This window comes from Xenopus laevis, chromosome 2L (assembly GCF_017654675.1).
Source record: "Xenopus laevis strain J_2021 chromosome 2L, Xenopus_laevis_v10.1, whole genome shotgun sequence".
Lineage (NCBI taxonomy): Eukaryota > Metazoa > Chordata > Amphibia > Anura > Pipidae > Xenopus > Xenopus laevis.
In genome coordinates this window covers 84,163,870-84,190,911 of record NC_054373.1, presented here as the reverse complement: position 1 = coordinate 84,190,911, position 27,042 = coordinate 84,163,870, and the positions used below count along the sequence as shown (strand labels likewise).

Here is a 27,042-nt window from a genome sequence, read left to right as displayed (position 1 = left end):
AACCTTTAAGTTAACTTTCAGTATGTTATAGAATGACTAATTCCAAGTAGGGATACACTGAATCCAGGATTCGGTTTGGCCACGCAGAAGGGTTCGGCCGAATCCAAATCCTGCTGAAAAAGGCTGAATCCTTCTGCCCGGCCAAACTGAATCCTAATTTGCATATGCAAATTAAGGGAGAGGAGGAAAATCGCGTGACTTTATGTAAAAAAGCAAGGAAGTAAAAAATGCTTTGCCCTTCCCACCCCTAATTTGCATATGCAAATAAGGATTCAGTTCGGTATTCGGCTGAATCTTTTGCGAAGGATTCGTGGTTCGGCTGAATCCAAAATAGTGGATTCGGTGCATCCCAAATTCGAAGCAGCTTTTAAGTGGGCCTTCATTTTTTCTTTTTCATAGTTTTTGAATTATTTGCCTTGTTCTTCTGACTTGTTCCAGCTTTAAGATAAGGGTTATTGATCCCATCTAAAAAACAAATGTTCTGTAAGGCTACACATTTAATGTTATTGCTACTTTTTATTACTTATCTTTGTATTTAGACCTTCTCCTATTCACATTCCAGTCTCTTATTAAAATCAATAAATGGTTGCTAGGGTAATTTGGGCCATAGTAACCATTGCACAAATTGCAAACTGGAGAGCTGCTGAATAAAAAGTTAAAAAACTCAAAAACCACAAATAATAAAAAATGTAATCCAAAAGCAAATTGTGAGAATATTAGTTTGTACATTGTACTAAAATGTAACTCAAAGGTAAACAACCCCTTTAAATATCTTTACTCTTTGACAACTGTTTTCTGTGTTAAATAAATAGCCACCATATAAGGAGGCAACGTGCACATTTTGTAGATGTTCTCAATATTAGTGAGTTTAGCACAATGACCACATTGAAAGGCTGAGAAAGCCGACATTAAAACAGTTTTTATTTATATAACAAACCACATATGTGACTCAAGCTTTTGTCCCACACGTGAAATATATGAACAGAACATAAAAGCACAAAGCCTGTTTTGTTTTTTTTAGAAACAATTTCTCAGAATGTAGCAATGATATTTTGAAGATGCATTTGTCATATATTTTAGCTTCTAATTTATCCAATGGAATACCTAAGTGCCTGCTTCTAATGAATACTTTGCTGCTACACACATCCAGCGATGTCATTATAGGAAAGAGCAGTTCTTTGTACTTCATTCTGGAAACACAAAGAGTTAGCTTTTAGTTGCAAAACACTGGGCAGGGTGCAAAGGGCAAAAAAACATGGCACTCATTTACCTGCACTATGCCCTAGTCTTAGTAAATGAGGCTTCACACATTTAATATAAGGCCTGTACTTGGATTTCTAGTTCTGGTTTGCACTTGTTGTTGATTCTTAGAGAAAGATAGTACAGAGATATTCAGCACTCAACCCATTATCAATATTAGGACATTGAGACATTTTGTGCATTAAGCTGCTACAAAATGCCCTGTTCAGTGGCAATCACACCCCTTTGAGCCTGCTGGAGCTGCGTTAAAGGAGAACTAAACCCCCCTCAGATGCAACAGTCCCCTTTAACTGCCCTCCATCTGCACCCTTATCTCTCCCTCCCTGCACATTGGATTTTGTAGAAAGTCGCACTTGAGCTCAAAACGCAGAGTAGCGTAGCAAAGTTCCTCTGCGCCATCTTCTGCCCATTCATATTGCTTTGGGTATGTTAGCCGACACAGAGCCTGCAGGCGCATGCACAGTTGAAGTTGATTCCTGACTAGCCCCAACTGCGCCTGTAGGCTCTGTGTCTGCAAACAGACCCGAAGAGATACGAATAGGTAGAAGATGGAACTGAGGAACTCCGCTGTGCTACTCTGCGTTTTGAGCTCAAGGGAGAGATAAAGCGGCAGATGGAGGGGGGCTGTTGCATCCCAAGGGGTTCAGTTCTCAGAGACATTTTTGCCCCTGTGCTTAGTAGCTGATTGAGGGGGAGACAAAATGCTTGAAATCACCCCTGCATTCATTTGAACAGGGGTAAGCTGAAAGCACTAAATGCACTTTCGTGACAGGCGACTACTGCTCAATAACACTTCCTGACATGAATAAAAGGGCCATATTGAGTGTGTTGTCCCTCACTCAATAAGCTACAACAGGGGTCCCCAACCTTTTTTTCCCCAGGGGCCGGTGCAAAGCCCTAATTTTTTTCAAGGATGGGGGGGTCAACTTAAATGTCACGCATCCCGTGTCAAATTCAGATGTGCCAGCGTCAAATAGTATACACACCACATCAAATTCGGGCACTCTGCATCAATTCCGGGCGTGCTGTGTCAAATTCGGACTTGGCTCGGTGGCCCAGTTCAAGTATGTCTGCAGCCCAGTAGTGGACCGTGGCCCGGCGGTTGGGGACCCCTGAGCTGAAGGCAACAAAATGGTCTAAATTGCCCTGTATGCCATTGTGCTTCAATTTATAAACCTGCAGTAAAATTAGATTGAGACCGCAAAATTCACGGGAGATACTTTGTGCAAAAAGCTACTAAAATTGCCTTCATCTTTAGACAAAACAGTTTACCAATAACTAACATCCTTAACTTTCACATACAAGGTTATTTGGCTTTTATTTTGATGATTTTCCTAAAAAGGGTTAATGCCATAATATTCCGTGCCTTCTTTAAAGGTATTGGGACACCAGTGCAAAAGCTGGGACTTCGCTCACCCCCTTTTTTGTTGCCCCAAAATTCTCATGCCCTCAATAACCACCGATTTCTTATTTCCAATTCCTATTTATGTTTATATCTCTTTGGAGCAGGTATTTTAATTTGCTCCAGTCACACTGCAAATGTATTAATCGTTTGCTGCAAAAGATTTGAATTCTTTGTGCCCTCAGGGTACCACAGGGGCCTGAAGCCAATGTGGTTACAACTCCTGTACCCTCTAGTTATACATCTGTCAAAATAGGACAAAAAGTCCTTATTAACTTATTCTGTATACATAACAGAACAAACTGCCTTTCTGTATGCACTATGTGCTACCATGGATAAATGATCATGTTTGTTTACTGTGCCATTCCAGTGTTTACTGATGATATGATTGAATGTGAGATAAGCGGCTCATGGATAAAACACAATATAAGGTATTGAATATAATCAGGTAAAACTCAGACAGCTTTTATTGTGCATGGAATCATGTGTAGTTTCAGACAGCAGAGGGCTTCACCGGTATTTATTATAACAAGTGCATTTTCCATGGAGGACCCCTTTGTTCCATTACAATGACTGCCGAGCCCTGGATGATCACCTTGCAGAAAGTATTCTATCCTCTGCTCACTGTCATTGGAATCCCATGTAAGTACAAGTGTTAAGATGGCCATAAATGCAAAGATATAGTCATACGAAAAGAAGATTTGTACGATTTTTGGACTATGTGTGGATTGTCCCAACATTTTTTGTACCATGGAGATCGGTCAGAGTGGTTAGAAGATTTCTATCAGCTAATGATGATATCTGCATGTATTGCTTACTGATGATATCCCTGGTGATTTTGTCTACTATTTGTTAGACATAACTTCCTATAATTGCCATCTGTCGATTAATGGCCAGAACATCTTCTGATTTGTTATTTTAGTATTTTATTTAATCTGAGTGGTTAGTAGCAGGTCGGTCCATTGGAAGGAACATTGTGCATCGTTTGTGGGAACAAAATCTGCACCTCTACGGCCAGCTTTAAAGTGCATTTGGCTGTAATATTAGTGTATAGGCAGCCATCTCAGTGTTTTGAGAATGCTGAGGAATATGTTGGTGCTTTATAAGTAAGGAATAATAATAATAATAATGATATTTATTTATTCAGGATGGAACTGCTTTGAGACAGCTATTGTTTCTCCCCTCCTCAATGTACTTAAATACGATATGTTTGCTCTTTTAAAAAAAATGGATTTCAGTGCAGAATTCTGCATAACTTTGCTGGTGTTGCTGGCAGTTATCAGACCCAGTTCATATGAAGGGTCATGGTGCCATTTGCATATGTTCATGTGAATTGTTTCAGGCTTGTGAAACTGTTACATCAGTTTTCTAAAGAATGAAACGAGTGGTATTGGTTTGCTGTCCACTTCCTCTTCTCGTTAAATGACTGGGATATTTCTTGTTTTACAGCGAATATAATAACTTTCATTATTTTCTGGAGAAGGGACTGTGGCGTTTCCCCATCCTGTTGCTGCTACATGATGGCAATCTCTGTGGCCGACACCATGGTAATAATACATATTGTGATTATTGAAATGATACTGTACTTCAGTACCATACCCCAGAACCATTCTGGAGCAGAATCCCTTGGTGCATGATCCGTGATGAGTTGGCCTATGGAGCTTACAACTCATCAGTGTGGCTAGTGGTTTGCTTTACTATTGAACGCTTTGTTGCCATTAGAACATGCCACTTAAAGCCCAAGTTCTGTACTAGGAATTGTACATTGTGTATTATAGCACTGGTTTTTATCTGCAGTCATCTCTTGTCAGTATCTTACTTTTGGTCAAATGAATCCCAAGAAGTGAATAATACAGAAAGATTTACCTGTGTGTATAATACTCACCCTCCCATAGGTTTCGAGCAGCCCTTGTCTACATGTGCCATATATAATTATTTTTATTATTTTTAGTATTATTATTTAGTGTGGAATACAACCAAACCACGACAGTTCCCCATCATTAAGAAAGCTTAGCAAACAGAAGACGAGATCTGTCATGCTCTTAGTCACCATTAGTGATGGGCGAATTTGCGCCGTTTCGCGAAACGTCTAAAAATTCGGGAAACGGCGTCTCGTTTTTTTGACGCCGGCACCCGTTTTTTTTTTCCGCCGGCGTCCGTTTCTTTCCGCCGCGGCGCCAGCGAATTTTTTTGGGCGAATTTTCGCGGGCAAATTCGCCGAGAATTCGCACCTGGCAAATAAATTCGCCCATCACTAGTCACCATATCAATGACCTTTGCTTATCTGTGCACAACCCGCTTTGTCACGCAAATCATGATCAAGACATTGTATTATAGTCAAGAGAGAAGAGATTACACAAAGGCAATTAATATTGCTGCTGACATTGGAACAATGCTGGATTTAAGCAACACTGCAATCAATATGTACTTATATGCCTGCACCCAGGTGAGATTTCGGAAAGAGCTGCTGGAGGTGGGGAAAGCTGTAATTAACCTCTGCCATGTTTTCCAGCAACCGAAACAAATGTCCATTGGCTTTCACTTGTCCTTTTAATAAGTGTGTTCAAAGCAGTGATGCAGGCGAATAGTAAATTATTTTGTTTTTGTAAACTCTTATCGGCCAATAACTAATTTTCCAATAAATTATTTTATGTCTTATGTGGCAACATTGACCATAGATCTACTCAACAACTGGGCTAAATAGTTCAGTTGTTATGCTGGACAATCAAGAGGAGGAAGCCACAGTAACTAATAGCTTAAAGCGGTAGGTCAGCTTTAAGTTAACTTTTAGTATATTATAGAATGGCTAAGCAGCTTTTCAATTGGACTACTTTTTTCTTTTTTTATAGTTTTTGAATTATTTGCATTTACTCTTTCCAGCTTTCAAATAGGGGTCACTGACCCCAGCTAAAAAACTAATTCTCTGTAAAGCTACAAAATCATTGTTATTTCTACTTTTTATTACTCATCTTCCTATTCACATTCCAGTCTCTTATTCAAATCAATGCATGGTTGCTAGGGTAATTTGGACCCTAGCAACCAGATTGTTGAAATTGCAAACTGGAGAGCTGCTGAATAAAAAGCTAAATAATTTAAAAACCACAAATAATAAAACACGAAAGCCAATTGTAAATTGTCTCATAACATCACCATCTACATCATACTAAAAGTTAATTTAAAGGTGAAAAACCCCTTTAATACAACAGCTACAATGCTGTAGGAATATTCACTGCGAATCCTGAGCACTAATCCATCTACTTATAGTTGTATAGGTTTCACTATGTAAATATTCAACAACGTCAACTTCATAAACTCAAATTTAAAAATTTAAAAATACGTATTTATTAGTATGCCTATAAAAAATCAATCAATCATTTTTTATTCAATCAATTGAATAAAAAAAAGGGCAACTTCCATTTCAAAAGTTTTGAATTCGAATTAGTGAGTTTTAGCTCAAAAAAACCTTGAATCGCAGCAACATTTCAATTTGAGTGTTAATAAATCACCTCCACAGTGTTGATTTCTATACCGAACATATGTATCTTTATTTAACATCACATATAAAGAATGTTTTGGCACATAATAAAGAGCAGTATATCTATCTGTGCAGGATACGACAGTGCTTGTTGACTCCACCATTGTTATTCTTAATGTATAAATATATATCTTTATAATTTTATTAGTGTTCATAAAAGGCTGCAATAAAAAAAAAAATTCATGAAAAAAGCATATCATTAACATTATTACTAATAATATGTATACATGTATGGTATATTTGGCTTTATGCAGGTTCAAATGAAAACTGAGTCATTGGACGTAGTTACATAAATCACTATAGTGTACCTTATGTGGTTGAGGAACAGTATGTTTGGAAGCATTGTTAGCAGTTTATGTAAGGAGACCAAGAATAATCTTAATGCAAAGTACTATGCACAATCAAGAAGCATTTCATCTGTCGATAATGATGAAACAATATATATTTACCCTGGCATTTTCCTTTTGACCCCACATTGGAGCTGTGTTTGTTGGAGGAAAATTGTTTATAGAGATGCATCTTTAAATCTGAAACCAGTTTATTTGTCTTTCAAGTGATTAATGTTGTCTGAAACAGATTCCACAAGGGTAGAAGCAATTACACAATTACAGCCAATGCAGCAGTTCAGAATTACTGTTCAGATGCTGTTGGTATCTACCAAACTGTTCACTGTTCTTTGTGGGAAAAGGGACAATATGCCAACTCCTGTCTTTTAACATTGGATCCCACACATGTTCGTCTTTCCTCATCAAAAGACATCAAAGTTTAATGAGAAACCAGCTTTTAAACTTTATACAATATGAAATAACGTCTTGAATCCAAAATAATTACTCTGCTTCTTTTTCTGGTGTACATTGTGCATCGGAGTTTTCATTTCTCACATTTTTAATGCGGTTTTGAGAAGTGTTTTTATAGTGAATTGTCCGTCTACGTTGCCATTGGCGTATTGAATTTTGTGCTTCTGCACTGAGCTGCCTGGACACCGTATTAAAGCTGCTGATGTGATAAAGGGCTCCAAACAGTGTAGTCAGATAATAACCACCTGAAACAACAAAGATCGACAAAAGTAAAACTACTGATGCTGAAGCCACAGAAAATATTCCTGACAGAAAAGCTGCCAGCTTGACCCCTCAAAAGCCTCCAAATGGTCTGCTCAACCAATATATGTTTAAAAAACAGAAATTCAGCTCTTAAAGGTACCAGGAGTTTTTTTTCTGCCACCCCTGGTACCCTGCTCTGCGCTGCTGCTAGTGGCTAATTTCTCAACTTGCCTTATTGACGCAGCCCCCTGCAGATATGTAGCAGTCAGTTTAGAAAATTCCATTGGGTGAGGATTGCAATGGCCTCTTAATTCTGTCCTCCAACAACATAAACCCATATTAGAATGCAATCCTTGGTCTGGAGGCCAAAACCCAGCGCATAAGTGGCCAAACTGGGCAACGATCTGCTTATCTGATGACCTCCTCATACAAACAGATCTATTTGTTTGTGGTCAGCTTTAGAGAGGAAGAATCCACAAGCAGGGGTGCACAGGTCTCCAAATATTAGCACAGAACATTTAACAAACTAGTATATGAAACAGAAAAACTGGTATGGAACTCTTTTATTGTTATTGTGTTACAAAAAACATTTAAAGTTTCTCCTGGTTGGAATATGCAAAACTAATCACTAGAGAACAAACCAATGATTTTAAGGTAATGTTTCCTCACCTTCTCCCTGAAGCTGAGAAGGATCCACGAGTTCCATAATATATTCCACATCAAGCTGCAGAGAAGTCAGGTCACAACTCAGCAAAACATGGATTAATACTGGTAAGAAGTCATCAGCACCAAAGGCTCCTGGGTAACAACATAAAATCAATTATACATATGCTGCTGCAGCTTTCATGTGATATTATATGTCTGAAATAAAAAATATATGGTCTGGAAATGCTTCGTTGGAAGCCTTATTTATGTTTAACAGTGCTTGATCTGAGTAAAGGCATGCTAGAGTTCAGCTCTGGCAACTTTGATTAATAGTATGACTGTAGGACATCTAAGTAAAATGCAGAAACCATGTTTATTTGTGTAACTGTTTCTTTTGAGAAAAAAAAATATATTTAAATCCTCTTCCAAGAGAAGTGCTTCCTTTTCTATGCAGTGCTGGAAGCATTCAAAAACTGTTTTGCCATAGACTGTGCTTTATTGGCCATATATTGTGCTAACAGCAGCACATTTTCTCTTTTCCTTGAGTGAAGATGCTTCAAATCCAGTATATGAAATATAAATAAAAAGTAGAAAATATTGCATGTATTCATAGAGTCTACTTGAAATTAAAGCTTTAAGTACCTTTCTTTCCACTTGCGGCTTCCATGGATTCATATATGTGTTTGCAAACCTTCAGCAAGAGCCTGATCATCTTTTCTGGGGAGTAGGTCACGTGCATAAGGGAAAATGTATTTTGAATCTTCTCCATAATAGCAGGGCCTGGTACACCAGAACGAGGTTTTTGACTACTCATTCCCTTCATCTTCTCCTGGTTTTCTAATAATTTGGTTAATGACCCATCATTTCGATGAAAATCCAGAAGCAGAGAGTAAATCACATCTTGGGTAGGCTTCAGTATACATTTGTATAGAGAAGCCTCAACAATGGAAGCTTAGGAAAAGAAAATGATAACTGAGGTTAGGGGAATTGTGATAGAAACATCAAAATTGTGGCCACTCCTAACGCCTGTGAAAAGCAGTTGAACATTGGCATGACTAATATATCTCTGGCATCACCGATTTGTTCATAGAAGTTTTGCAGTACAAAGTGCCTGTCCTATAAAGCTTACAATATGATATTTGCTGCATATGATACAGTGCATTCATTCTTCTGTTGAGGTTTGAAGGGAACACAGGAATCAGTCCCAAACTATATGAATCAGAAGGTTGGATCTACAGCTGGTCTGCAATATTAAAAACAATACCTTGTACCTGATGGTAACTAAGATGCATGAATCCATATTAATCCTATTCAGTTTATTTAATGGTTAAATGTTTTTAGAAACATTAAAGGAGAGTGAACCCCTAAAAACAAATATGGTGACAAATGCCATATTTTATATACTAAATTTACTGCACCAGTCTAAAGTTGCAGACTCTTTATAACAGTAATGATTCAGGCCATCAAAAATGTGCACAGGGAGTCACCATCTTGGATATTGTTAGGAGTGTCAGTGACACTGCACATGCTCAGTTAGATCTTGGCAGCTGTTAAGAAGCTAAGCTTAGGGGTTGTAGCAAATCATCAACAGAAATTTGGGGTTTCCTGTCATAGAAGCTAATGCTACTACGGGACAATTATTACATTCTGATGCAAACTGAACTGGTTTCTGTATATACAGTATATTAGTCCATAAGCTCAGGGATCTGATAGCCGCACAGTGCATGTGCAGTGAATCAACAGAAAAGAAGATGGGGAGCTACTAGGGCATCTTCGGAGGAACAGATCTTCACTGCTAAAGTGCTATTGTTGCCTTGGACTGGTATAGAATCCCAAAACATAATGTGCAACATTTCTAGTCTACTTATTTTTAAGCTTTAGGTCCCCTTCAAGGAATGTGCTTCACATTATGGAAAGACATGGGGTTTAAAGGGCACAAACATTATTGCTGAGGTATCCACCGGGCTGCCATCAGAAATAACTGGGCCCCATACAACAAAATTTCCTGGGCCCCCTGGGCAGAGCCGACTCCACCACAAGCCCCACCCACAGGTCGACCCACCCCACAATAAAAAAAAAAAACATTGGTGGCTAGGGTCCCCCACGTGTTAATATGTAAGAACACTTGTGGTCAGGGCCCCCCATACATTAATAAAAAATAAAACATTGGTGGTCAGGGCACCCCATAAAAGTAATATTGGTGGCTAGGGCCCCCAATAATTAAAAAAAATTGTGGCCAGGGCCACAAATTAAAAAATATTGGTGGCTTGGACCCCCACACGGTAAAAAAAATTGGTGTCCAGGCCCCCCCACATGTTATAAAACATTGGTGGCCACACATTTGTTTAAAAAAAATTGTAGCCAACCCCAATACAGGGGTCACTGGGTTAACTTAAGGGGGGCCTGTCATGTTGCACTTACTTTATTAGCAGGGCCCCCCTGCTGTCAGTGAGCTGCCAACTTCAGAACGGAGGGGGAAGCACAAGTGGCTGCATCTTCTATCTAGTAACAGCAATCTCTTCCCTTATTCAGTCACAGAATTTTAAGTCCCGCATGTTGATTGGATGAGCTTGAGTGGAAGTTCAAACCTAAGCTCAACCGGGACTTAAACTTTTGTGACCAATAAGGTAAGAGAATGGACAGAAGATGCAGTCATCTGTGCTCCTGCCCTCCCTTCCAGAGTCGGCAGGTCTGTGACAGCAGGGGGGCCTAGCTAATCAAGTAAATGCAGCACAGCCGGGCCTGAGACAACACTGATGGCGGCCCTGGGTATCCATTCCACTTGCCACCACTAAAATGGGCACATGGTGACACCTTGTGATGCATTTGGCATGAAATTTCCTTTTTTAAAGACACCGCTGTAGCCAATGCCTTTATCTTTCCTGACTCTCCCGAAAGCTGACTGCCCTGTCACATTTTGTCTTGCTAAGATATATACATTTCAAACAAATAATACAATTCTTTGCTACAGATTATATCTCCACACTGTCAAGACAATTACGCTTTGTAGATAAAGTAGTGTGAAAATTTAAACAAAGGCATTGCAGTATGAGAACAGGATGCATTGCAAGAGATCTTTTTTTTTTTTTTGCTTTTCTCTGAAATGAGGTAACTAAGTTAAACGGATAAAGTAGAAAAAAAATGACTGTGAACGGAAACCTCAGTTTGCATACTTAAAACCACAGCCATATACTCACACTGGGGGGGGGGGGGGGGGGGTATCTATTATTAGTTGAGCTTAGCAACTGTACCCAGTTTAGAAAACTATTAAAAGCCTGTAAAATAGTATTCACCCCTACACTAGCTCAAAGTGAAATGTATAGGAATCAACTGTGTAGTGTAGTGTGGTAAGAAAGAGAGCAAAAGATATTGTGATCACTTCATTAGGGCCAGTGGGAGAGACAAAGAGAGGGATTTTAATAATGGAAGAATAATAAAGAAATTAACAGTGTTTTGGGTTTTTTGGTACCAACTATCCTACTTACCTAATTTATGTTCATCAATCTCTTGATGTTCCAGTATTTCCCAGATTTCATTGCTCTCGAGCAAATGGGACTTGAGGTTTGTAATCAGCTGACGCATGCTCTGCAGCATATCAATGCTAGATTTGTACTGGCCATATTCCTTGAACATGTGACAATGAAATCTTTGTACCATACTACCAAGGTAACAGGATGGATCTGCTGCAAGTTGTTGAATCCTATTACTAAGATGTTTTTCTGGAGAGACAAGGCCTGACAATATGGTGCTGACAGCTAGAAGGCTGTGTCTCACCATGTCTCCAAGTCCATGAGCATGTTTTTTCCCACTATTTATAGAGTGACAATCCATTTCTTCTTCAATACTACTGATAGATACAGAGTCTAGCTCTGGGGGTGGAGGAAGAAGAAAGCTGTCTGAGGAACTAAGTGAAGTTTCTGAACTGCATTTCTTTAATATACATTCTGCTGAATGTTCCACTTCAACCCAAGAGACTCTGTGTCGTCTCAGATTATTTCTCCATTCACTTGCTTTATGTCCCAGAAGGGCATTCTCTTCCCGGGAACCTCTTAATGCCTCCTTTGCGTTTTCTGATGGATTGGTTTTCTGGTGGGTCATCACTTCTGAGTTCCAGCATGTATCTTTGTTTGTTGCCTCTGAATCTGATTCCCCTTCAGCTGCAGAAATCCCTGTTGGGCTGTTTTCTGTCTGTATTGCTATTTCATTGTCTTTATCTATACTGAGCCTTCTATAAACGTCTGACAGTCCTTCTGTCTCACTGGAATATTTTTTGTTCATATCTATGGAAAGCATGAAAAACAAAATAGATGTCTTAAAATGTATGTACAGGGCCGGATTTACATAATGGGCGCACCTAGGCCCACTGCCATTCGTCGCCCCTGTCCCCTTCCCTTTATTCTTGTAAATTTTCATCAATGGGGATTGGTGCATGGGAAGGTTAAAAAATGAGTTTAAAAATCCAGCACATTCCAGTGTTTTTGAACCAATGTGGGTGTGGTTGGGCAGCATGCCGCCCCCCTAAAATCCTAGGTGGCCTTTCCACAAATCCGGGCCTGTGTATGTATCTTTGTCTTATAGATTTATCCTGGCTAGGTGGAACTGCAGGGGACTAGTTCCACATGGTTTTCATGGGCTTGTAAACCCATTATATTTGGACCATCTGATTAATCAAGAACTTTGCTCCCCACTTTCTACTCTAACAGACTAGCTGTAACTTGAGGCATTAGTCATCATCACCTGAGCTGTAAACCTTTTTTTCTCCCATGTTTGAAAAGATTCAGTTTAACATAACTTGAATGATTTCAGGTCTCATTAACAAACACAAATGCAAGTGCAAAGTACTAAAACGGACACAAAATTGAGCATGTATTGGTGCTAGTCACAGAATTACATGCATCCATATTTAATCCCTTGCAATTTGTGTGAGCCCCAATGCACCCACCAAGCCTGTTATAATGAACTGCACACACTTGAGCATGTGGACGCATAAAGATCTGGAATTACCTGAGTCTACTGTAATTCCAGAGCTGCCTTACTGGGCTGCATCCATATACTTGTCTTAACACCAATTGAATCAGAAGCATATCTCCACACATCAGAAGTGGCACCATTCTTTTAACAAAAATAAGCAAGTTGTGACAGATACCGATTAGCAGGGTCCATAATTACACTGAATTTCTGGGGGGAAACAATGCATTGTGAGAAAAAAAAACATGGTGAACTGTGTTTAAATATTGAACTTTGCACTTGCACTTGTCTTTGTAAATGAAGTTTGAGAGCTTAGGGGCAATGCGTAGTAAAACATATGAGCTTTACATATATTGTCAAGTACCCAGATTTAAACTTCTGTCAATATTTACATACCTATATATAGTCTCTTTATGACCTTATATATTGATTAGATTGAACAAAAGAACACATATAAGCTTTTTATAAGTTTATATATGCTCTGATTGTAACTAAAGATGAAGACTCTCTTGGGGGAGCTTACAGAAGCACTATAATCTGTGCCAGTTTAACTAACTATTTTTTTGTGAAACACAGACTAAGTCAAATCTTGTGTAATCTTATCTATAAAGACAATTAAAGAAACACTTATTCATACCTTCTTTACCATGCCTTATATTTCCAGGCCTTTGTCCATAAATTGACATCCTCCTCCAATCCATGGATCCTCTGTTTCCACTTTGCCCATAGCACCATGGGACGCTCATCCTGTTTTCCATCTTATTTCGAGAGCTATCGGTTAGCCATGTATCACCATGCTCATGTAAGTAGAGGGGATTGATGATGCACAGAGCTCCATTTTCTGATGTCACTTGTATTCTACAGAATTGCGTTGATGTTGTTTTGCTTGGTGACATGTCCAGTTTCATCCTTTTTAGGATTTCTTTTCAGAATGTTAATAAATTCTACTGGAATAAAAAATATATGTTAGTGATTTTATTTTATTCATAAGTCTAGGGAGGAAAAAAATATAATGGGTGTGTAAAACGTTGGCATCAGTACAATAAATACAGTATTCTCCTGCTTGCATTTATTAATGTTAATTTTTGCATCAAATCTAGAATTAAACTCTGTATACATGATCAAATGCTGCAAATATAAATCTAGCTTTTAGCTGTGGTTTTAAAGATGAATTAAAGAATATTAAAGTAAATATTTAGAAGTGCTAGCTCTTTCTGGAATCTGAGGATCTGGACCAGGAGTTCATTCTTATATAGGAAGTTTCACTAATCAGAAGCCTACTGCATTCCCACCCTGCCTCTTCTGTAATGCCAATATTTTTGGCTTTGCAGGGACTGTAGAGCAGTATAAGATGAGTAACCCTTCATGCCAAGTCCATTCTCTGACAATGAAATGGTAGCAGGGCAGCTTCAGAAGGTGCAATAGCAGTGTAATAGGCTCAGGGATGCCTCTCCATTAATCCAAAGCCCAGCCCAATGCAACAAGTAGCCTATGTATGTGGCTTCTGATTGGAAAGGCCACAAGCGCAGGAAATTAAAGATGCGCCTATGATCCTTTGCGCAGCCACAAAGCAGTTATTTTGTGTCATAAAAATTCCCAATCAACATACTTTTAGGGGAAGATTTATCAAGGGTCGAAGTGAATTCGAGGGAATTTTCAAAGTAAAAAAATTCAAAATTCGAAGTAATTTTTGGATACTTCAACCATCGAATAGGATACTACGACTTCGAATTCGATTAGAAGTAAAATAGTTTGAATATTCGACCATTCGATAATCGAAGTACTGTCTCTTTAAAAAAACTTTGAATTCAATACTTCGCCAAATTAAACCTGCCGAAGTGCTATGTTAGCCTATGGGGACCTTCTAGAGCAGTTTTTTGAAGTCGAAGAAAAATAGTTCAATCGATTGCTGAAATCCTTCGAATCTTTCTTCGACCGCAAATACCCAAATTCGATGCAAAAAAACGTCGACTTCGATATTCGTCATGTCTTTTATGACATCCCTGGGAAAAACCTTCTTTTATCTCATATAACTATTTGCTTAAAACTTTGATCAGAACCAATCATCAGGACTCTGCAAGATACTTCACTCTGCATAGGGCAAAAAAAGTAGAACCTTAAGGCTAGGGCCACACGGGAAGATTCAGGGAGATTGGTCGCCTGGCGACTAATTGCTGCGTCTTTGAGGCGACTAATCTCCCTGAATGGCTTGCTGGTATCTCGCACCTGTTAGCGCTAAAGTCGCCTGCGCCTATTCACACGCGGCAATACGTTTTTTAAAGTCGCTCGAAATTGCCCCACGAGGCAATTTCGAGCGACTTTGAAAAACGTATCGCCGCGTGTGAATAGGCGCATGCGACTTTAGTGCTAACGGGTGCAAGATACCAGCAAGCCATTCAGGGAGATTAGACATGGCGATAAATCACCAGGCGACTAATCTCCCTGAAATCTTCCCGTGTGGCCTAGCCCTAAAACAAATAGTTTGTTGTGATTGTACCATGGAACTGTATATTATCACTGGCAAAGAAACAATTATACATTCCTTGTGATAATAAACCCAGAAAAAGAGGAACAGGGTATTGAATAATACTTTGAACTTAAAGGATACTTTGATAGTAATTACTGCCATCATAGGTTACTTTTTCCTTCAAATTAAATGTGCAAGGTTTAAATTAATAAATTATATATTATTGATTATCTTTTCTTTATATAGCACTGACATGATTTTTCTACCTTACATTAAAGCCTCTGCAGGTTTATTGTGATTGGTTGCTCATGAGCATAAACAAGTAGCTAATAGTTTCACAATAGCAGTTTACAAACTTACTAAATTGTGATGGCCAGATTTTAATGGCCACAAATAAGTATTGCAGTGCATTTGTGTTAAATATTAATTTAATAGGACATAGAGGTTATTAATGAAAGTCCAAATTTTTCTCAATATTTTCTGCTACAAACTCCGATGAAATCCTCTCTGGTTATTTTTGCGCTTATTTATTCTTACATTTTCTGGAAAATTTGTTTTGCGGGAAAAAAAAAATCAGATTTTCACGTTTTTTACGGATTTTACATCGGGGTATTGCACAAAACCCAGTGCACATAAAAAAACCATTGGGACTTCTCTCATTGACTTATATGCAACCTCGACAGGTCTGACATGCCGGATTTTCTGATTCTGAATCCTCCATCCTTGAGGTTTAATAAATTCCAAAAGAATTGTGATTTTTTTTTTTTTAAAAGTCAGATTTTATAACAAAAATCACGATTTTTTCGTGATATTTGCATTTGGAGTTTAGTAAATAAGTCTATAAACAAGAAGAACAGTATTACATTCCAGTCCATGAAACAGATACAGCAATAGTAACAAAATCAGTCACAATGGAATAGATTTGGCAGTGTTTTGGTCACCATTGTACAAATGCTTTTATAAGCAGCTACCCAGCTGTCATTGCTACTAAGATGCACTACGGCTCAAGCCCAACATCCCTTCTGCAATTACCATGAAATAAAATATGACAAACCTAATGGTAAATGTATATGTTTTATGAATATCTAATTACTGACACATAAATCATACTTTATGTATTGTTTAAGTACGGCACATATCTTTACATAACATTCTAAAACATTTCAAGCCCTTCCCTTGCGTCTTTACAAAGGTTTTATCCCCGAAAAAACCCTGACTGGGACCATCCAGTTGAATGAACCCTTATATGAATTCCTGAATCTTAGGAGAAAGTTAGTAACCACCATGAAAAATGGGTGTTTATAAATGACCAGTATCTAAAATCAGCCCTAGCATAAAATGTGTCCTTAAACCTTAATATATTAAATGCCAGTCTGAAAGTAGAAAGGACCTGACCTTGCCCAGGAGAGGTGACATTGCTGTTTAAGAAAAGCAGAACATTGCGTGCTGACTTTATTTTCTGCAATACTTCCCAAAGAACTCATCAGGAAATGGTCAGTTTACTAGGTATGATTTTGACACGGTATATTGGTTCTGCATTGACCTGAGAGATAATGCAGTCTACACTGTAACGGTATTTCTGGTTGCGACTGAATCTATCTATATTGATGTACATGTTAAAGGAACACCAGCATTACTGCAAATAGCAAATACATGATCCCCCACCCAGTATGTCTATATGCCTAGCAGTTGTGCTAATTGCAGTAGGTTTAAAGTCCTTCACTTGTTCAACTGTGTTTTTAATTAGTCGCCATATTTGTGAAGACACAGATTACAAAATGCATTCAACGGCATTTACTGTGGCAGTGTTAAAATGTAGGTATAAAAACCCAACAATGGTACACTCCATGTTTATGAAAATGTACTTGCCTTTTAGACATTTTGCAAATAATAGTTTACTAACATTTGTTAATGATTATATGTAGAGAATATTTCAGATGTACTCATCCATGTGTGCTATTTGCAAGGTGGGGTGCATGATAGAACCAGATACTGCTTATATTATCCCAATTTGAGACACTTAAGGAGGAAAGTTTTAGAAGCTATCTCCATAAATACTATGGCACACATGACTATTTGAAAAGGTTTAATGCTACTAGGTGCCCCCATATTTATTATGGTGCCACACAAATCACTACAGTTTCACACAGTCAGGGCCGGGCCAAGGTATTTTGGCACCCTAGGCAAGGGCTTCAATCAAAGCCCCCCTCACCCGGTCCTGCATTACCATTTCCCACCTTACCATTCATATTGCCCTCTGTACCTGTGCCAGCAGCCATCATACTGCCCCCATTTGTACCTGTTCCAACGGCAGTCAATCCCTCAGATTGCTCCCAAGCCCCCAATCAGTACCTATACCAGAGGCAGCTAAAAAAATTCATCATATTGCCCCTAATTTGTACCTGTGCCAGCAGGAGCCAACAATCCATTATATTGTCCCAAACATCTGTGTACCTGTGCCAGCAGCCACCATATTGCCCCATATACCTGAGCCAGTGGCAAATCCAATCCCTCATTTTTCCTCCAATCTGTACCTATGCCAGCCAAAAAATCCACAAAATTTCCCCCAAAAATTTACTTTTGCCAGCAGGAGCCAAGAGGGAGGTGAGGAGTGCTTCTGCCCACAGTACAAATCACGGGCAACAGGGGTTTGGAACAGGCGGTTTATAAAATTGAAAAACTATTAAAGGTGAAGCAAACCAGGGTTTAAAAAAAAAAGAAAACAATTCCACTTAAAAGTGCACACCCCCATGATTGCACCCTAGGTGGGTGCCTACTCTGCCTACCCCTAGTTCCGGCCCTGCACACAATAGTGGGAGTGATGATTCTTTTTTTATGACTGCCCATATCCATGTGGCACCCCTTATAATGATATGAGGAAAAGAACTGCATAAGGCAGAATAAGTGGTGACAGTCAAACCACTGCCCCGAAACACCAAAGTGAGCTGAGGTCTGCCTGTGAATACCAAATCTGTCTTAATCAGCAAAGCTATTTCATGGCAGGGCTTGGTTTTAGGCATTTTCTAGATGGCTGAAATGCATCTTGTGTGCCATCAGCCTTAGAGGTAAAGGAAGAGTTCTCCACAGATCACAAAAATTGCCAGAACTTGTCACTTCTGAAGCACAGTGGTCAAAGCATGCTAGGAATTAGCCAGAACATTAGAAAGGTTGCAGCTCTTAACATATTATACATATGCCTATGAAAACTTCAATACTCATACAAGGGTATGCTTTGAGCCATTCTGTGTCTACCCTTTATTATACATCCCCATTATATTTCACAAAAAAAGAACTAGTTGGTACATGAATGGGCAGATGAATCAACATGTGAGATTAGAACTCACCACAGAAAATCTCACCCACCTTCTATTCCTTCCTATGAGAATTTTAAAATCTGCCCCTAAGATGTGTGAGTTTTTAGTTAATTGTATTCTTTTTGTATTAAAAAAGAATTATTTTATGTTTGATGATCTTCCTCCAAACCACCGGTATGGCCATGGGAAGTTAGTTTGACCTATCCTTTGCCAATTTGTACATTGCCAAATGGGAAAATTAATTTGTGTGGAGATCACGCTTTAGGGATAATGTTGTCATGTATGTCCGCCTTATAGATGATCTCTTATTCATATGGAGAGGTGGTGCAATTTTGTTGCAGGAGTTCATTTCATTCCTGAATTTCAATACTTTTAATTTGAGTTTTAGGCATGAGTATAGCCCCACATCCATCAACTATTTGGAACTCGCGCTTTATAGCGAAGGCAAAAAGATATATACAAAACTTTATAGAAAACCGAACGGCCTCCTTCATGCCTGGAGTGGGCATAGTAGGCATTGTATTAATAATATCCCACATGGTCAATTCCTATGGGCTAAACGTAATTGTACTCTCAATGAGCATTTTGAAAAGGGAGCACTGACATTACATAACAGGTTCTTGGAGAAGGGTTACAATGAGGCTATTATTTCTAGGTCCTATGAGAGAGCAGGAGTAGGGATGCTTTATTGACAACCAAGAATAAGCCTGATTCCCCAAATACCATTCGTTACTAGATTTAATGAGGCTACTCCTGTACTTAAGAAATTGTTACGACAACATTGGCATATTTTGCAGGCTGACGATGTATTGGCTCCATGGACCAAAGATAAACCTAATGTTGTCTGTCGAAGGGCAAGAACCATAAAAAACCTGGTGGCGGTCTAATATTTTTACTAAGCAGACAACTAGTCACTGTAAGGGGGCTTTATCTGGTACATATAAGTGTCATGCTAGCAGATCACTATTGTATTTATAAAGCATTTGCAGTGGTTGCTGGGATAAGTTCATAGCAAACACTTGTATAGTTATATATATTATTTGGTTGACAGGGTAAATTTAGGGCAATGGTATGTGTTTAAAGACGCTGAATACATTGACACTACTATTCTTTGATGAAGAGAGCCTCTTGAAACGCGTTGGAAGTTAGGAGCAGTCAGTGCCTTCTCCTTTGATATTTCTTCTGTTTGTAGTTTATGCACTTTGTGAATAGACATCTGTTTTTACAGAAGCTTTAATGCACGATTGTATCTTCCATTGTTTTATCACACACCGACTCCGAGTATATAGGAGGGAGAGGGAGCACTGTGGTGAACCCTTACCTGGTACATATTACTCACATTCCCTGCTAAGTGCTAACAGGATTTTGAAACCTTGCAACTACAGTATACCATTGGTGATACACTATGGGAGTTTTCCCTTGTGCTCTCTCTTTTTCTTTATAAGGATTCTCTCCAATAAATGCCTACTTTTATTTAGGTCCTTCCATTCTCAAATAAGCACCCATAAAATCTGCTGTTACCTTTCAGTTTTTACCTCTGCAGCTTAATGTGATTCTAGCCATCCTCCGATCATTAATGTATCCTTAACTTTATTATATATGTATTATAAATCAATAGACAATGCTTCCATTTCTTTCAGGACTCTGCAATGGAAGAATGTTAAACCCTTATTCAAGATACTTAATTAAAACTCTGCCGTACCTGGGCATACTAAACTGCGCTATTATAATATCATGTTACATAGTTAAGTTGGGTTAAAAAAGGACCAAATACCATCAAGTTCAACCACTATATAATAAGCACCAGTGCATCTATACACTCACATATACATAAACTATACTGTATATACCAATAGCTATACTACTTGTAGTTTATTGTTATTGTATATGTTATTTTACCATGCATAATTCCAACTAGCAGTCCACTGCAGGATAACGTTGAGGAGTGCTGAAAGTATAACATTAGTATGCCAAAATATAACTTATGCACAGTTGATTAAAGGAAGTCATACTTAATTTAAAAGTTGCTTTAGGCACACCAGCCCTCATTATGACATGAGATGCTGGGTCTCATTTACTAAAATGTTAACTGTCATGTACTATGTACACCTGAACTGCTGCACATTTAGCAACTGGTTGCTACTTTAGAACAGGAGGCAGTGTCAGATTTGTGGGTGGCCAGAAATGACCCCTGTATTTAGTCCTACTATAGACATTGCAGAAGGTATGTGGCTTCTAGTTGTCTACACACAAGCTAAATGATATTATTTTTTAAAAAACAAAAATTACAGTATCTGCAAACATCAAATGACATTCAGGTCTTAAGTATTTTTCATATACATGTAGCCCAAGGAGATGCAAAACGAAGGCAAATGAATAGTAACACTGACGCGCCCCACTATTAAGGGGTATGACAACAAGTGGTTGCGTCTATTCAATATCATTTCAAAATCTCTAAGGTCTGTTCATTTCTGAAAAATATACAATTAACACAAGGCTGGTAATAGGCTTTGGTTACTTGCTGTGTTTTCATCACAAGCTTTTTATCAAGCAGATACCAAAAGACAAATATAAAAAAACTTTCATTGATGTCATGAATATTTTTCTGCCTGACAAATAACTGATGTTTCTTACCTTATCATGCTTGGAGTGAGATGTGTACATGCGGAGATAAGATATGCAACTGAACGTATTACTGGAATGTGCATCTTCTTTCAAACAAACTCATTTCCTATGTGGGTTAATGTGTGATTTGTACTCTGCACCAGAATCATAACTATTCATCTGAGGTGAAATGGCTCAGACTGACAGCAGACAAGAACTTCCCTTCCTAACCAAGTATCTTTGTTATGTGCCTGTCATTACCCTTACAATTACCATGTCTTGTCATGTTTGAAATACCACCCTGCTATATATGCAGATATGCACATATATACTATATGTGCATACCCTGTACTCTGTATAAGTGAAATCAAATTCTGTCCTTGTTAATGTCTTTTTAGGATTATTTTGATACCTTTTCAATTTATTCTGAAAAATGATAATATAAAGAATAAAGTACCAAAAAAGTCCCCAGTGTCGGACTGGCCCACCGGGATACCAGGAAAACTCCCGGTCGGCCCAGGTGTCAGTGGGCTCTCATGCTGCTCAATGTTGGCCTATTACATGGCCATTCTATGAGAACAAAGAGCCTAAATAGGGCGGGGCGGGGCTTGCCGGCTATCCAAGATGGACGCGTGAGCACTGCGCTCCGTCTGTAAGGAGTATGCTTTGAGGGAAGCAGGAGCGTTCTCACTCCTCTAGCTGCCTACAATTTACATCCTTGGTTCGCTTAAATGAGGAGAAGCCAGAGGACGCATTCGAAGCAGCAGAAACGGGTCACAGCCTTCTTCAATCCGGCCAAGACTCCCTCGCCGACAGCCAGCTCTATTGCGGCGGCCATCTTGGAGCCGTTGCGCAGTTCACCGGACGCTGCTTCACCAATGATGGAAGCTAACCCAGCGGCCCCAGCTCCTGCTACGGCGGCCGAAATTAAAGAGATGCTCCTCGATGTAAAGCAAGCAATCCGTGAGGACCTCAAACAGCTCTCGGAGGATCTTAAAAAAGACATCGCCGACCTAGGTGATCGTACAGCGCATCTCGAAGAAAAGCTGGGTGAGTTGGCTGAGGCCCATAATGATCTTACTGACTGCCAAACTAAACACCAAACTGAACTTGATCGTCTTTCAAGTAAAGTCATAGACTTAGAAGACAGATCTCGTAGGAACAACCTACGTTTTCGGGGAATCCCTGAATCTATTTTGCCTAAAGATCTGGAAAGCTATGTCACTGACTTGCTTAAAATAATCTTGCCGGATTTGCACGCACTTGAATTGGCCATTGATCGCATACATCGGGTCCCGAAACCCAGAATGGCCCCAGAGAATGTTCCCAGAGATGTCCTTGCCAGATTTGTTTTCTATCAAACTAAAGATAAGCTTCTGTCTCTAGCTCGAAAGAAGGATAAATGGCCGCAACAGTTTCAACAGATTGAAGTTTATATGGACTTGGCTCCAGCTACTTTACTTAAAAGGAAAGCCTTTGCCGATGTTACTAAACTTCTTCGGAACAACAATATTCCGTATCGCTGGGGTTTTCCTGTTAAATTGATTGTTCTACGTAACGGGACTCCTACGACCCTGTCTACAGTGACGGAAGCTAAAAAAGTTTTGGCTCGATGGGATTTACTCTCGCTTCCGGCTAACGAGGAATTGCTGCAAAGGCACTCTCCCTCACATTCGCCTAAGAAAATGCAAACAGAGTGGCGTAAAGTCTGATGTCTTTCCTTATTTTCTCCATATATTGCTTCCCTCCTAAGATAGCTAAGTATATTTGCTATTTAGTTCTCCTTGATTGACAGTCCACGGTTGATCTTTCTCCTCCCCCCGAAGCTCCACGAGATCTTCAGTTGAGCCGATTGGTGGTTTCCAGCAGATAACCACAATTTCTCCTTGTTATTTCACTATGCAATACAGGAATGATTTGCATGTTGATAATTTTGTTATGCTGTTTCTTTTACACGGTAATACATGGCACTGTTTGGTTCAGGTTATATTTGTTTTTGTTTCTGTGCTTAGGGTAAGCGTGCACACCTTCTATCACAATGGTACGATTTTATTCGATAAATTGTAGGGGGCTTAACTCCCCGAATAAGCGTAATCAGGTACTTAACGATGCCTATAAAGCTAAAGTCGACATATTGCTATGCCAAGAAACTCATTTTTGCAAATCTGCCCCCCCAAAATTTTTTAATAAAAAATTTCCGCACCATTATCATTCTTATAGTACAACTAAATCCAAGGGGGTATCGATCCTTGTCTCTTCCAGACTCCCATTTCAGTTTCAGGGTGTGCACGTTGACTCTGCTGGCAGATACATAATGTTGATATGCACCCTTGGTAATGTGACGTATTCTCTTATTAATGTTTATGCTCCTAATGTGCATCAGATTAGGTTTCTTGGTAAAGTTCTCCCTAAACTGCTTCAATATAAAACCGGCAAAATAATAATAGGGGGGGATTTTAATATGATTTCGGATCCAGATGTTGATATACTAAAGGGTACGGGAGGCTCTGTAGCTAGTTCACATAAACAACATATTAGCCGATTTAGGGACCTAATCCATTCCCATGGGATGATTGATGTGTGGCGAGCGAAAAATCAGACAGCTAGGGAATATACCTATTTTTCTCCTCGCTTTCACACCCATACCAGAATAGACACCTACTTTTCGGACCCCCAGACTACTGCTCAAGTTACGAAAGCATGGATAGGGTTGAGGACGTGGTCTGACCATGCTCCTGTAGGACTTGAACTCCCGGATAGCAATTCCCTATATGATAAGTTGCCATGGAGATTGAACGACAGTTTGCTCCTAAGGGATGACAATAAGCTTTTGATTGAACAGGCCCTCCTTCAGTATTTTTCGATTAATAATAATGGCGATGTGGGACCACAAGTAGTTTGGCTAGCTCATAAGGCGGTTCTTAGAGGGGAATTTATTTCTTTGGCACGTAAGGTTCGGAACTTAAGAGGCGAATCCCAATTGCAGCTTGAAACGAAATTGTATGATCTAGAGAGGCAACTTCACCAACGCAATGACCCCCTTTATTTACGCGAAATAGCAGATACCCGAAAAAAACTTAATGAGATTTTGGCTGCCAAAACAGCATACCGCATTAAACTCCTTAAAAAATTGTATTATACTAAAGGCAATAAAGCAGATAAACTGTTGGTAGCTCAACTTAAGCAACATCAGGCCCATAATAGAATTACTCATATTACCAGTGGAAGGGGTAGGGTGACAGATCCCAAGCTAATCGCTAATGAGTTTGCTAACTACTATTCTAAACTTTACAATTTGAAGGATGACGACTCCCTCCCTAAACCTACTTTGGCTAATATTCAGGAATTTTTCAGTAAACTTGCTATCCCACGCCCCACTTCCGTTCAATTAGAATCACTGAACGACAAAATTTCGCTAGAGGAAATTGTAACAGTTATCAAATCCTTAAAGACTCATAAAGCCCCGGGACCCGATGGGTTTACTAACGCCTATTATAAAACCTTCTCGGATATACTTGCCCCACAATTATTGCAGTTGTTTCGACACATTATGGACGAGGGTACGATCAATAAAGAATATCTCCAGGCCCAAATTGTCACCATTCCCAAACCAGGGAAACCACTTGATCAATGCCAAAACTATCGCCCGATTGCGCTCCTGAACACTGATCTCAAGATTTATGCTAAGATTCTGGCCCTTAGACTTAACCAAATTCTCCCTTCTTTGATAAATCCGAATCAGGTTGGTTTCATCCTTCATAGACAAGGTTCGGATGGCACACGTCGGTTTCATGATCTTATACATGTTATTAGAAAACAAGGCTCTCCAGCTATTTTATTGTCCTTGGACGCCGAGAAGGCATTCGATAGGGTGAACTGGCATTATCTTGCGGAGACTCTTCGGCAATATCATCTAGGTCCGAACTTTATTAAAGCTGTGCTTCCCCTTTATTCCAGCCCTACAGCCAGGATCTGTACGGCGGGCGCCCTATCGAGTGCTTTCTCTGTCACTAATGGCACGCGGCAGGGATGCCCACTATCCCCTTTGATATTTGCATTGATGGTAGAACCATTGGCTCAAAAGATCAGAGAGGATGTTAATATTACAGGAGTGCAATCTAAGTCACAACAACATAAGATTGGTTTGTTTGCGGACGACGTTTTACTCTCACTTACAAATGTTGCTGTTTCTCTCCCTAATCTCTTTAAAGTTTTAGCTGAATTCCAGAGTGTGTCCTGGTATAAAATTAATCACTCTAAGACCCAGGCTCTCCCCTTTAATGTTCCCCATATGGCACTGCAAGGTTTGCAACATGTATATGACTTTGATTGGAGGGAGTCCTCTATAACGTATTTAGGCATTAGACTTCCTAAAGACCCGGCTAACATTTATAAATTGAACTATCAGCCCCTCCTGAGACTCACGGAATCGGAATGTGAGCGATGGAGAACAACATGTGTTTCTTGGCTGGGGAGGATAGTTACAATAAAAATGAACCTCCTTCCTAAGATTTTGTATCTTTTTAGGACTCTCCATATAGCCTTACCTACTCATTTTTGTCAGACGATACAGAAGGTCCTCAATCGGTTTATTTGGGCATGTAAACCCCCTAGAATAGCTTTTCAATGTGCACAATTTCCAAGACGCTCTGGAGGGCTTGGCATTCCGAATATTAAAATGTATTATTACGCATCCATGCTAGAAGTGATTGTTAGATTACATTCTCCACCTGCTTTACGAGATTGGGTTGATTTGGAAGCGGACTATGCTGAAGATGGTAGGTTGACACAGCTGTTCTGGCTTCCCCAGCATTCTCGGCCCCCTAATTTAGGGTTATTACCAACGACCACAGTCCTCCTACGTATTTGGGATGTTTTAAATAAAAATCGAGGGCTCACCACATTTCCTTCCCCGCTCACCCCTATATTGGCATTGAAATACGTTATTCCTAATGTCAATTTGCATCTCTGGGACTCTAAGGGTATCTCTACTATTGGTCACCTATATTTTGTCTCCTCCTTGTTGAGTTTTGATGATCTAGTTAATAAATATCAGCTCCCTCGAAATCAATGTTATGCTTATCTTCAAATTGTTCATTTGTTGCAATCCTACATTCCCAATGTTAAAACCATGAGGCCTCGTACCAGAATTGAATACCTTTGTCACGCAGCATGGAATGGTAGAGCGATTATCTCGGACTGCTACCAACAGCAACTGCAGTTGTCGGAAGACTTTAAATTCCCTTATATGCTAAAATGGGAGGAAGACTTACAAACCCAATTTACGTCACATCAATGGCAACGTTGCCTCACGGCTTCGAAAGGGGCCTCATGTTGTACTAATCATGTGGAAACTCACACGAAAGTAACACACCGCTGGTATCTTACTCCACAACGAATAGCTAAAATGTCACCCCACTACTCTTCGCTTTGCTGGAGGAACTGTGGTGCGATTGGCTCTCTTCTGCATATGTGGTGGTTGTGTCCTACAGTTCAACCATTTTGGGCTGCAGTGTTTGCTCTGGTTAAGAGTAGATTGCACTGTGACCTGCCCCTCCAGCCCCAAATAGGACTATTGCAGATTTACCCTGATAACTGTTCTTATGATAACCCGAAATTACTATTTCACGTGTTTAATACTGCGGTCACGCTAATTGCGCAGACATGGAAGCTGAATGTGACCCCTACCATATCTTGTTTAATGCAACATCTGGACTCAAGGGAACTTATGGAACGCATGGCAGCAGATTCTGTGGATGCTAAGCTTAAATGTGCTCAAATCTGGGACCCGTGGCACCCCATTACAG

The 27,042-nt window shown here is 39.5% G+C and overlaps 1 protein-coding gene across 2 annotated transcripts in view; it reads right to left on the bottom strand.

Annotated features, from left to right (window-relative positions):
* Positions 1 to 6,683: 6,683 nt before the first annotated feature.
* The window catches only part of LOC121399991 (ras and Rab interactor 3-like), a 43,762-nt gene continuing 23,403 nt past the window's right edge, over positions 6,684 to 27,042 (bottom strand). Inside the window, exons 1-6 of one of the 2 annotated variants that reach the window (XM_041582121.1) lie at positions 21,266 to 21,338; positions 13,488 to 13,797; positions 11,368 to 12,162; positions 8,525 to 8,833; positions 7,907 to 8,035; positions 6,684 to 7,239 (exon numbers count right to left, since the gene is read on the bottom strand). In XM_041582121.1, coding sequence (XP_041438055.1) covers positions 7,025 to 7,239; positions 7,907 to 8,035; positions 8,525 to 8,833; positions 11,368 to 12,162; positions 13,488 to 13,758 — 1,719 coding nt within the window. In that variant the 5' untranslated portion in view covers positions 13,759 to 13,797; positions 21,266 to 21,338 and the 3' untranslated portion in view covers positions 6,684 to 7,024. Of the gene's footprint in view, positions 7,240 to 7,906; positions 8,036 to 8,524; positions 8,834 to 11,367; positions 12,163 to 13,487; positions 13,798 to 21,265; positions 21,339 to 27,042 lie in introns of those variants that run through there. The other variant, XM_041582120.1, reaches the window with a different exon arrangement.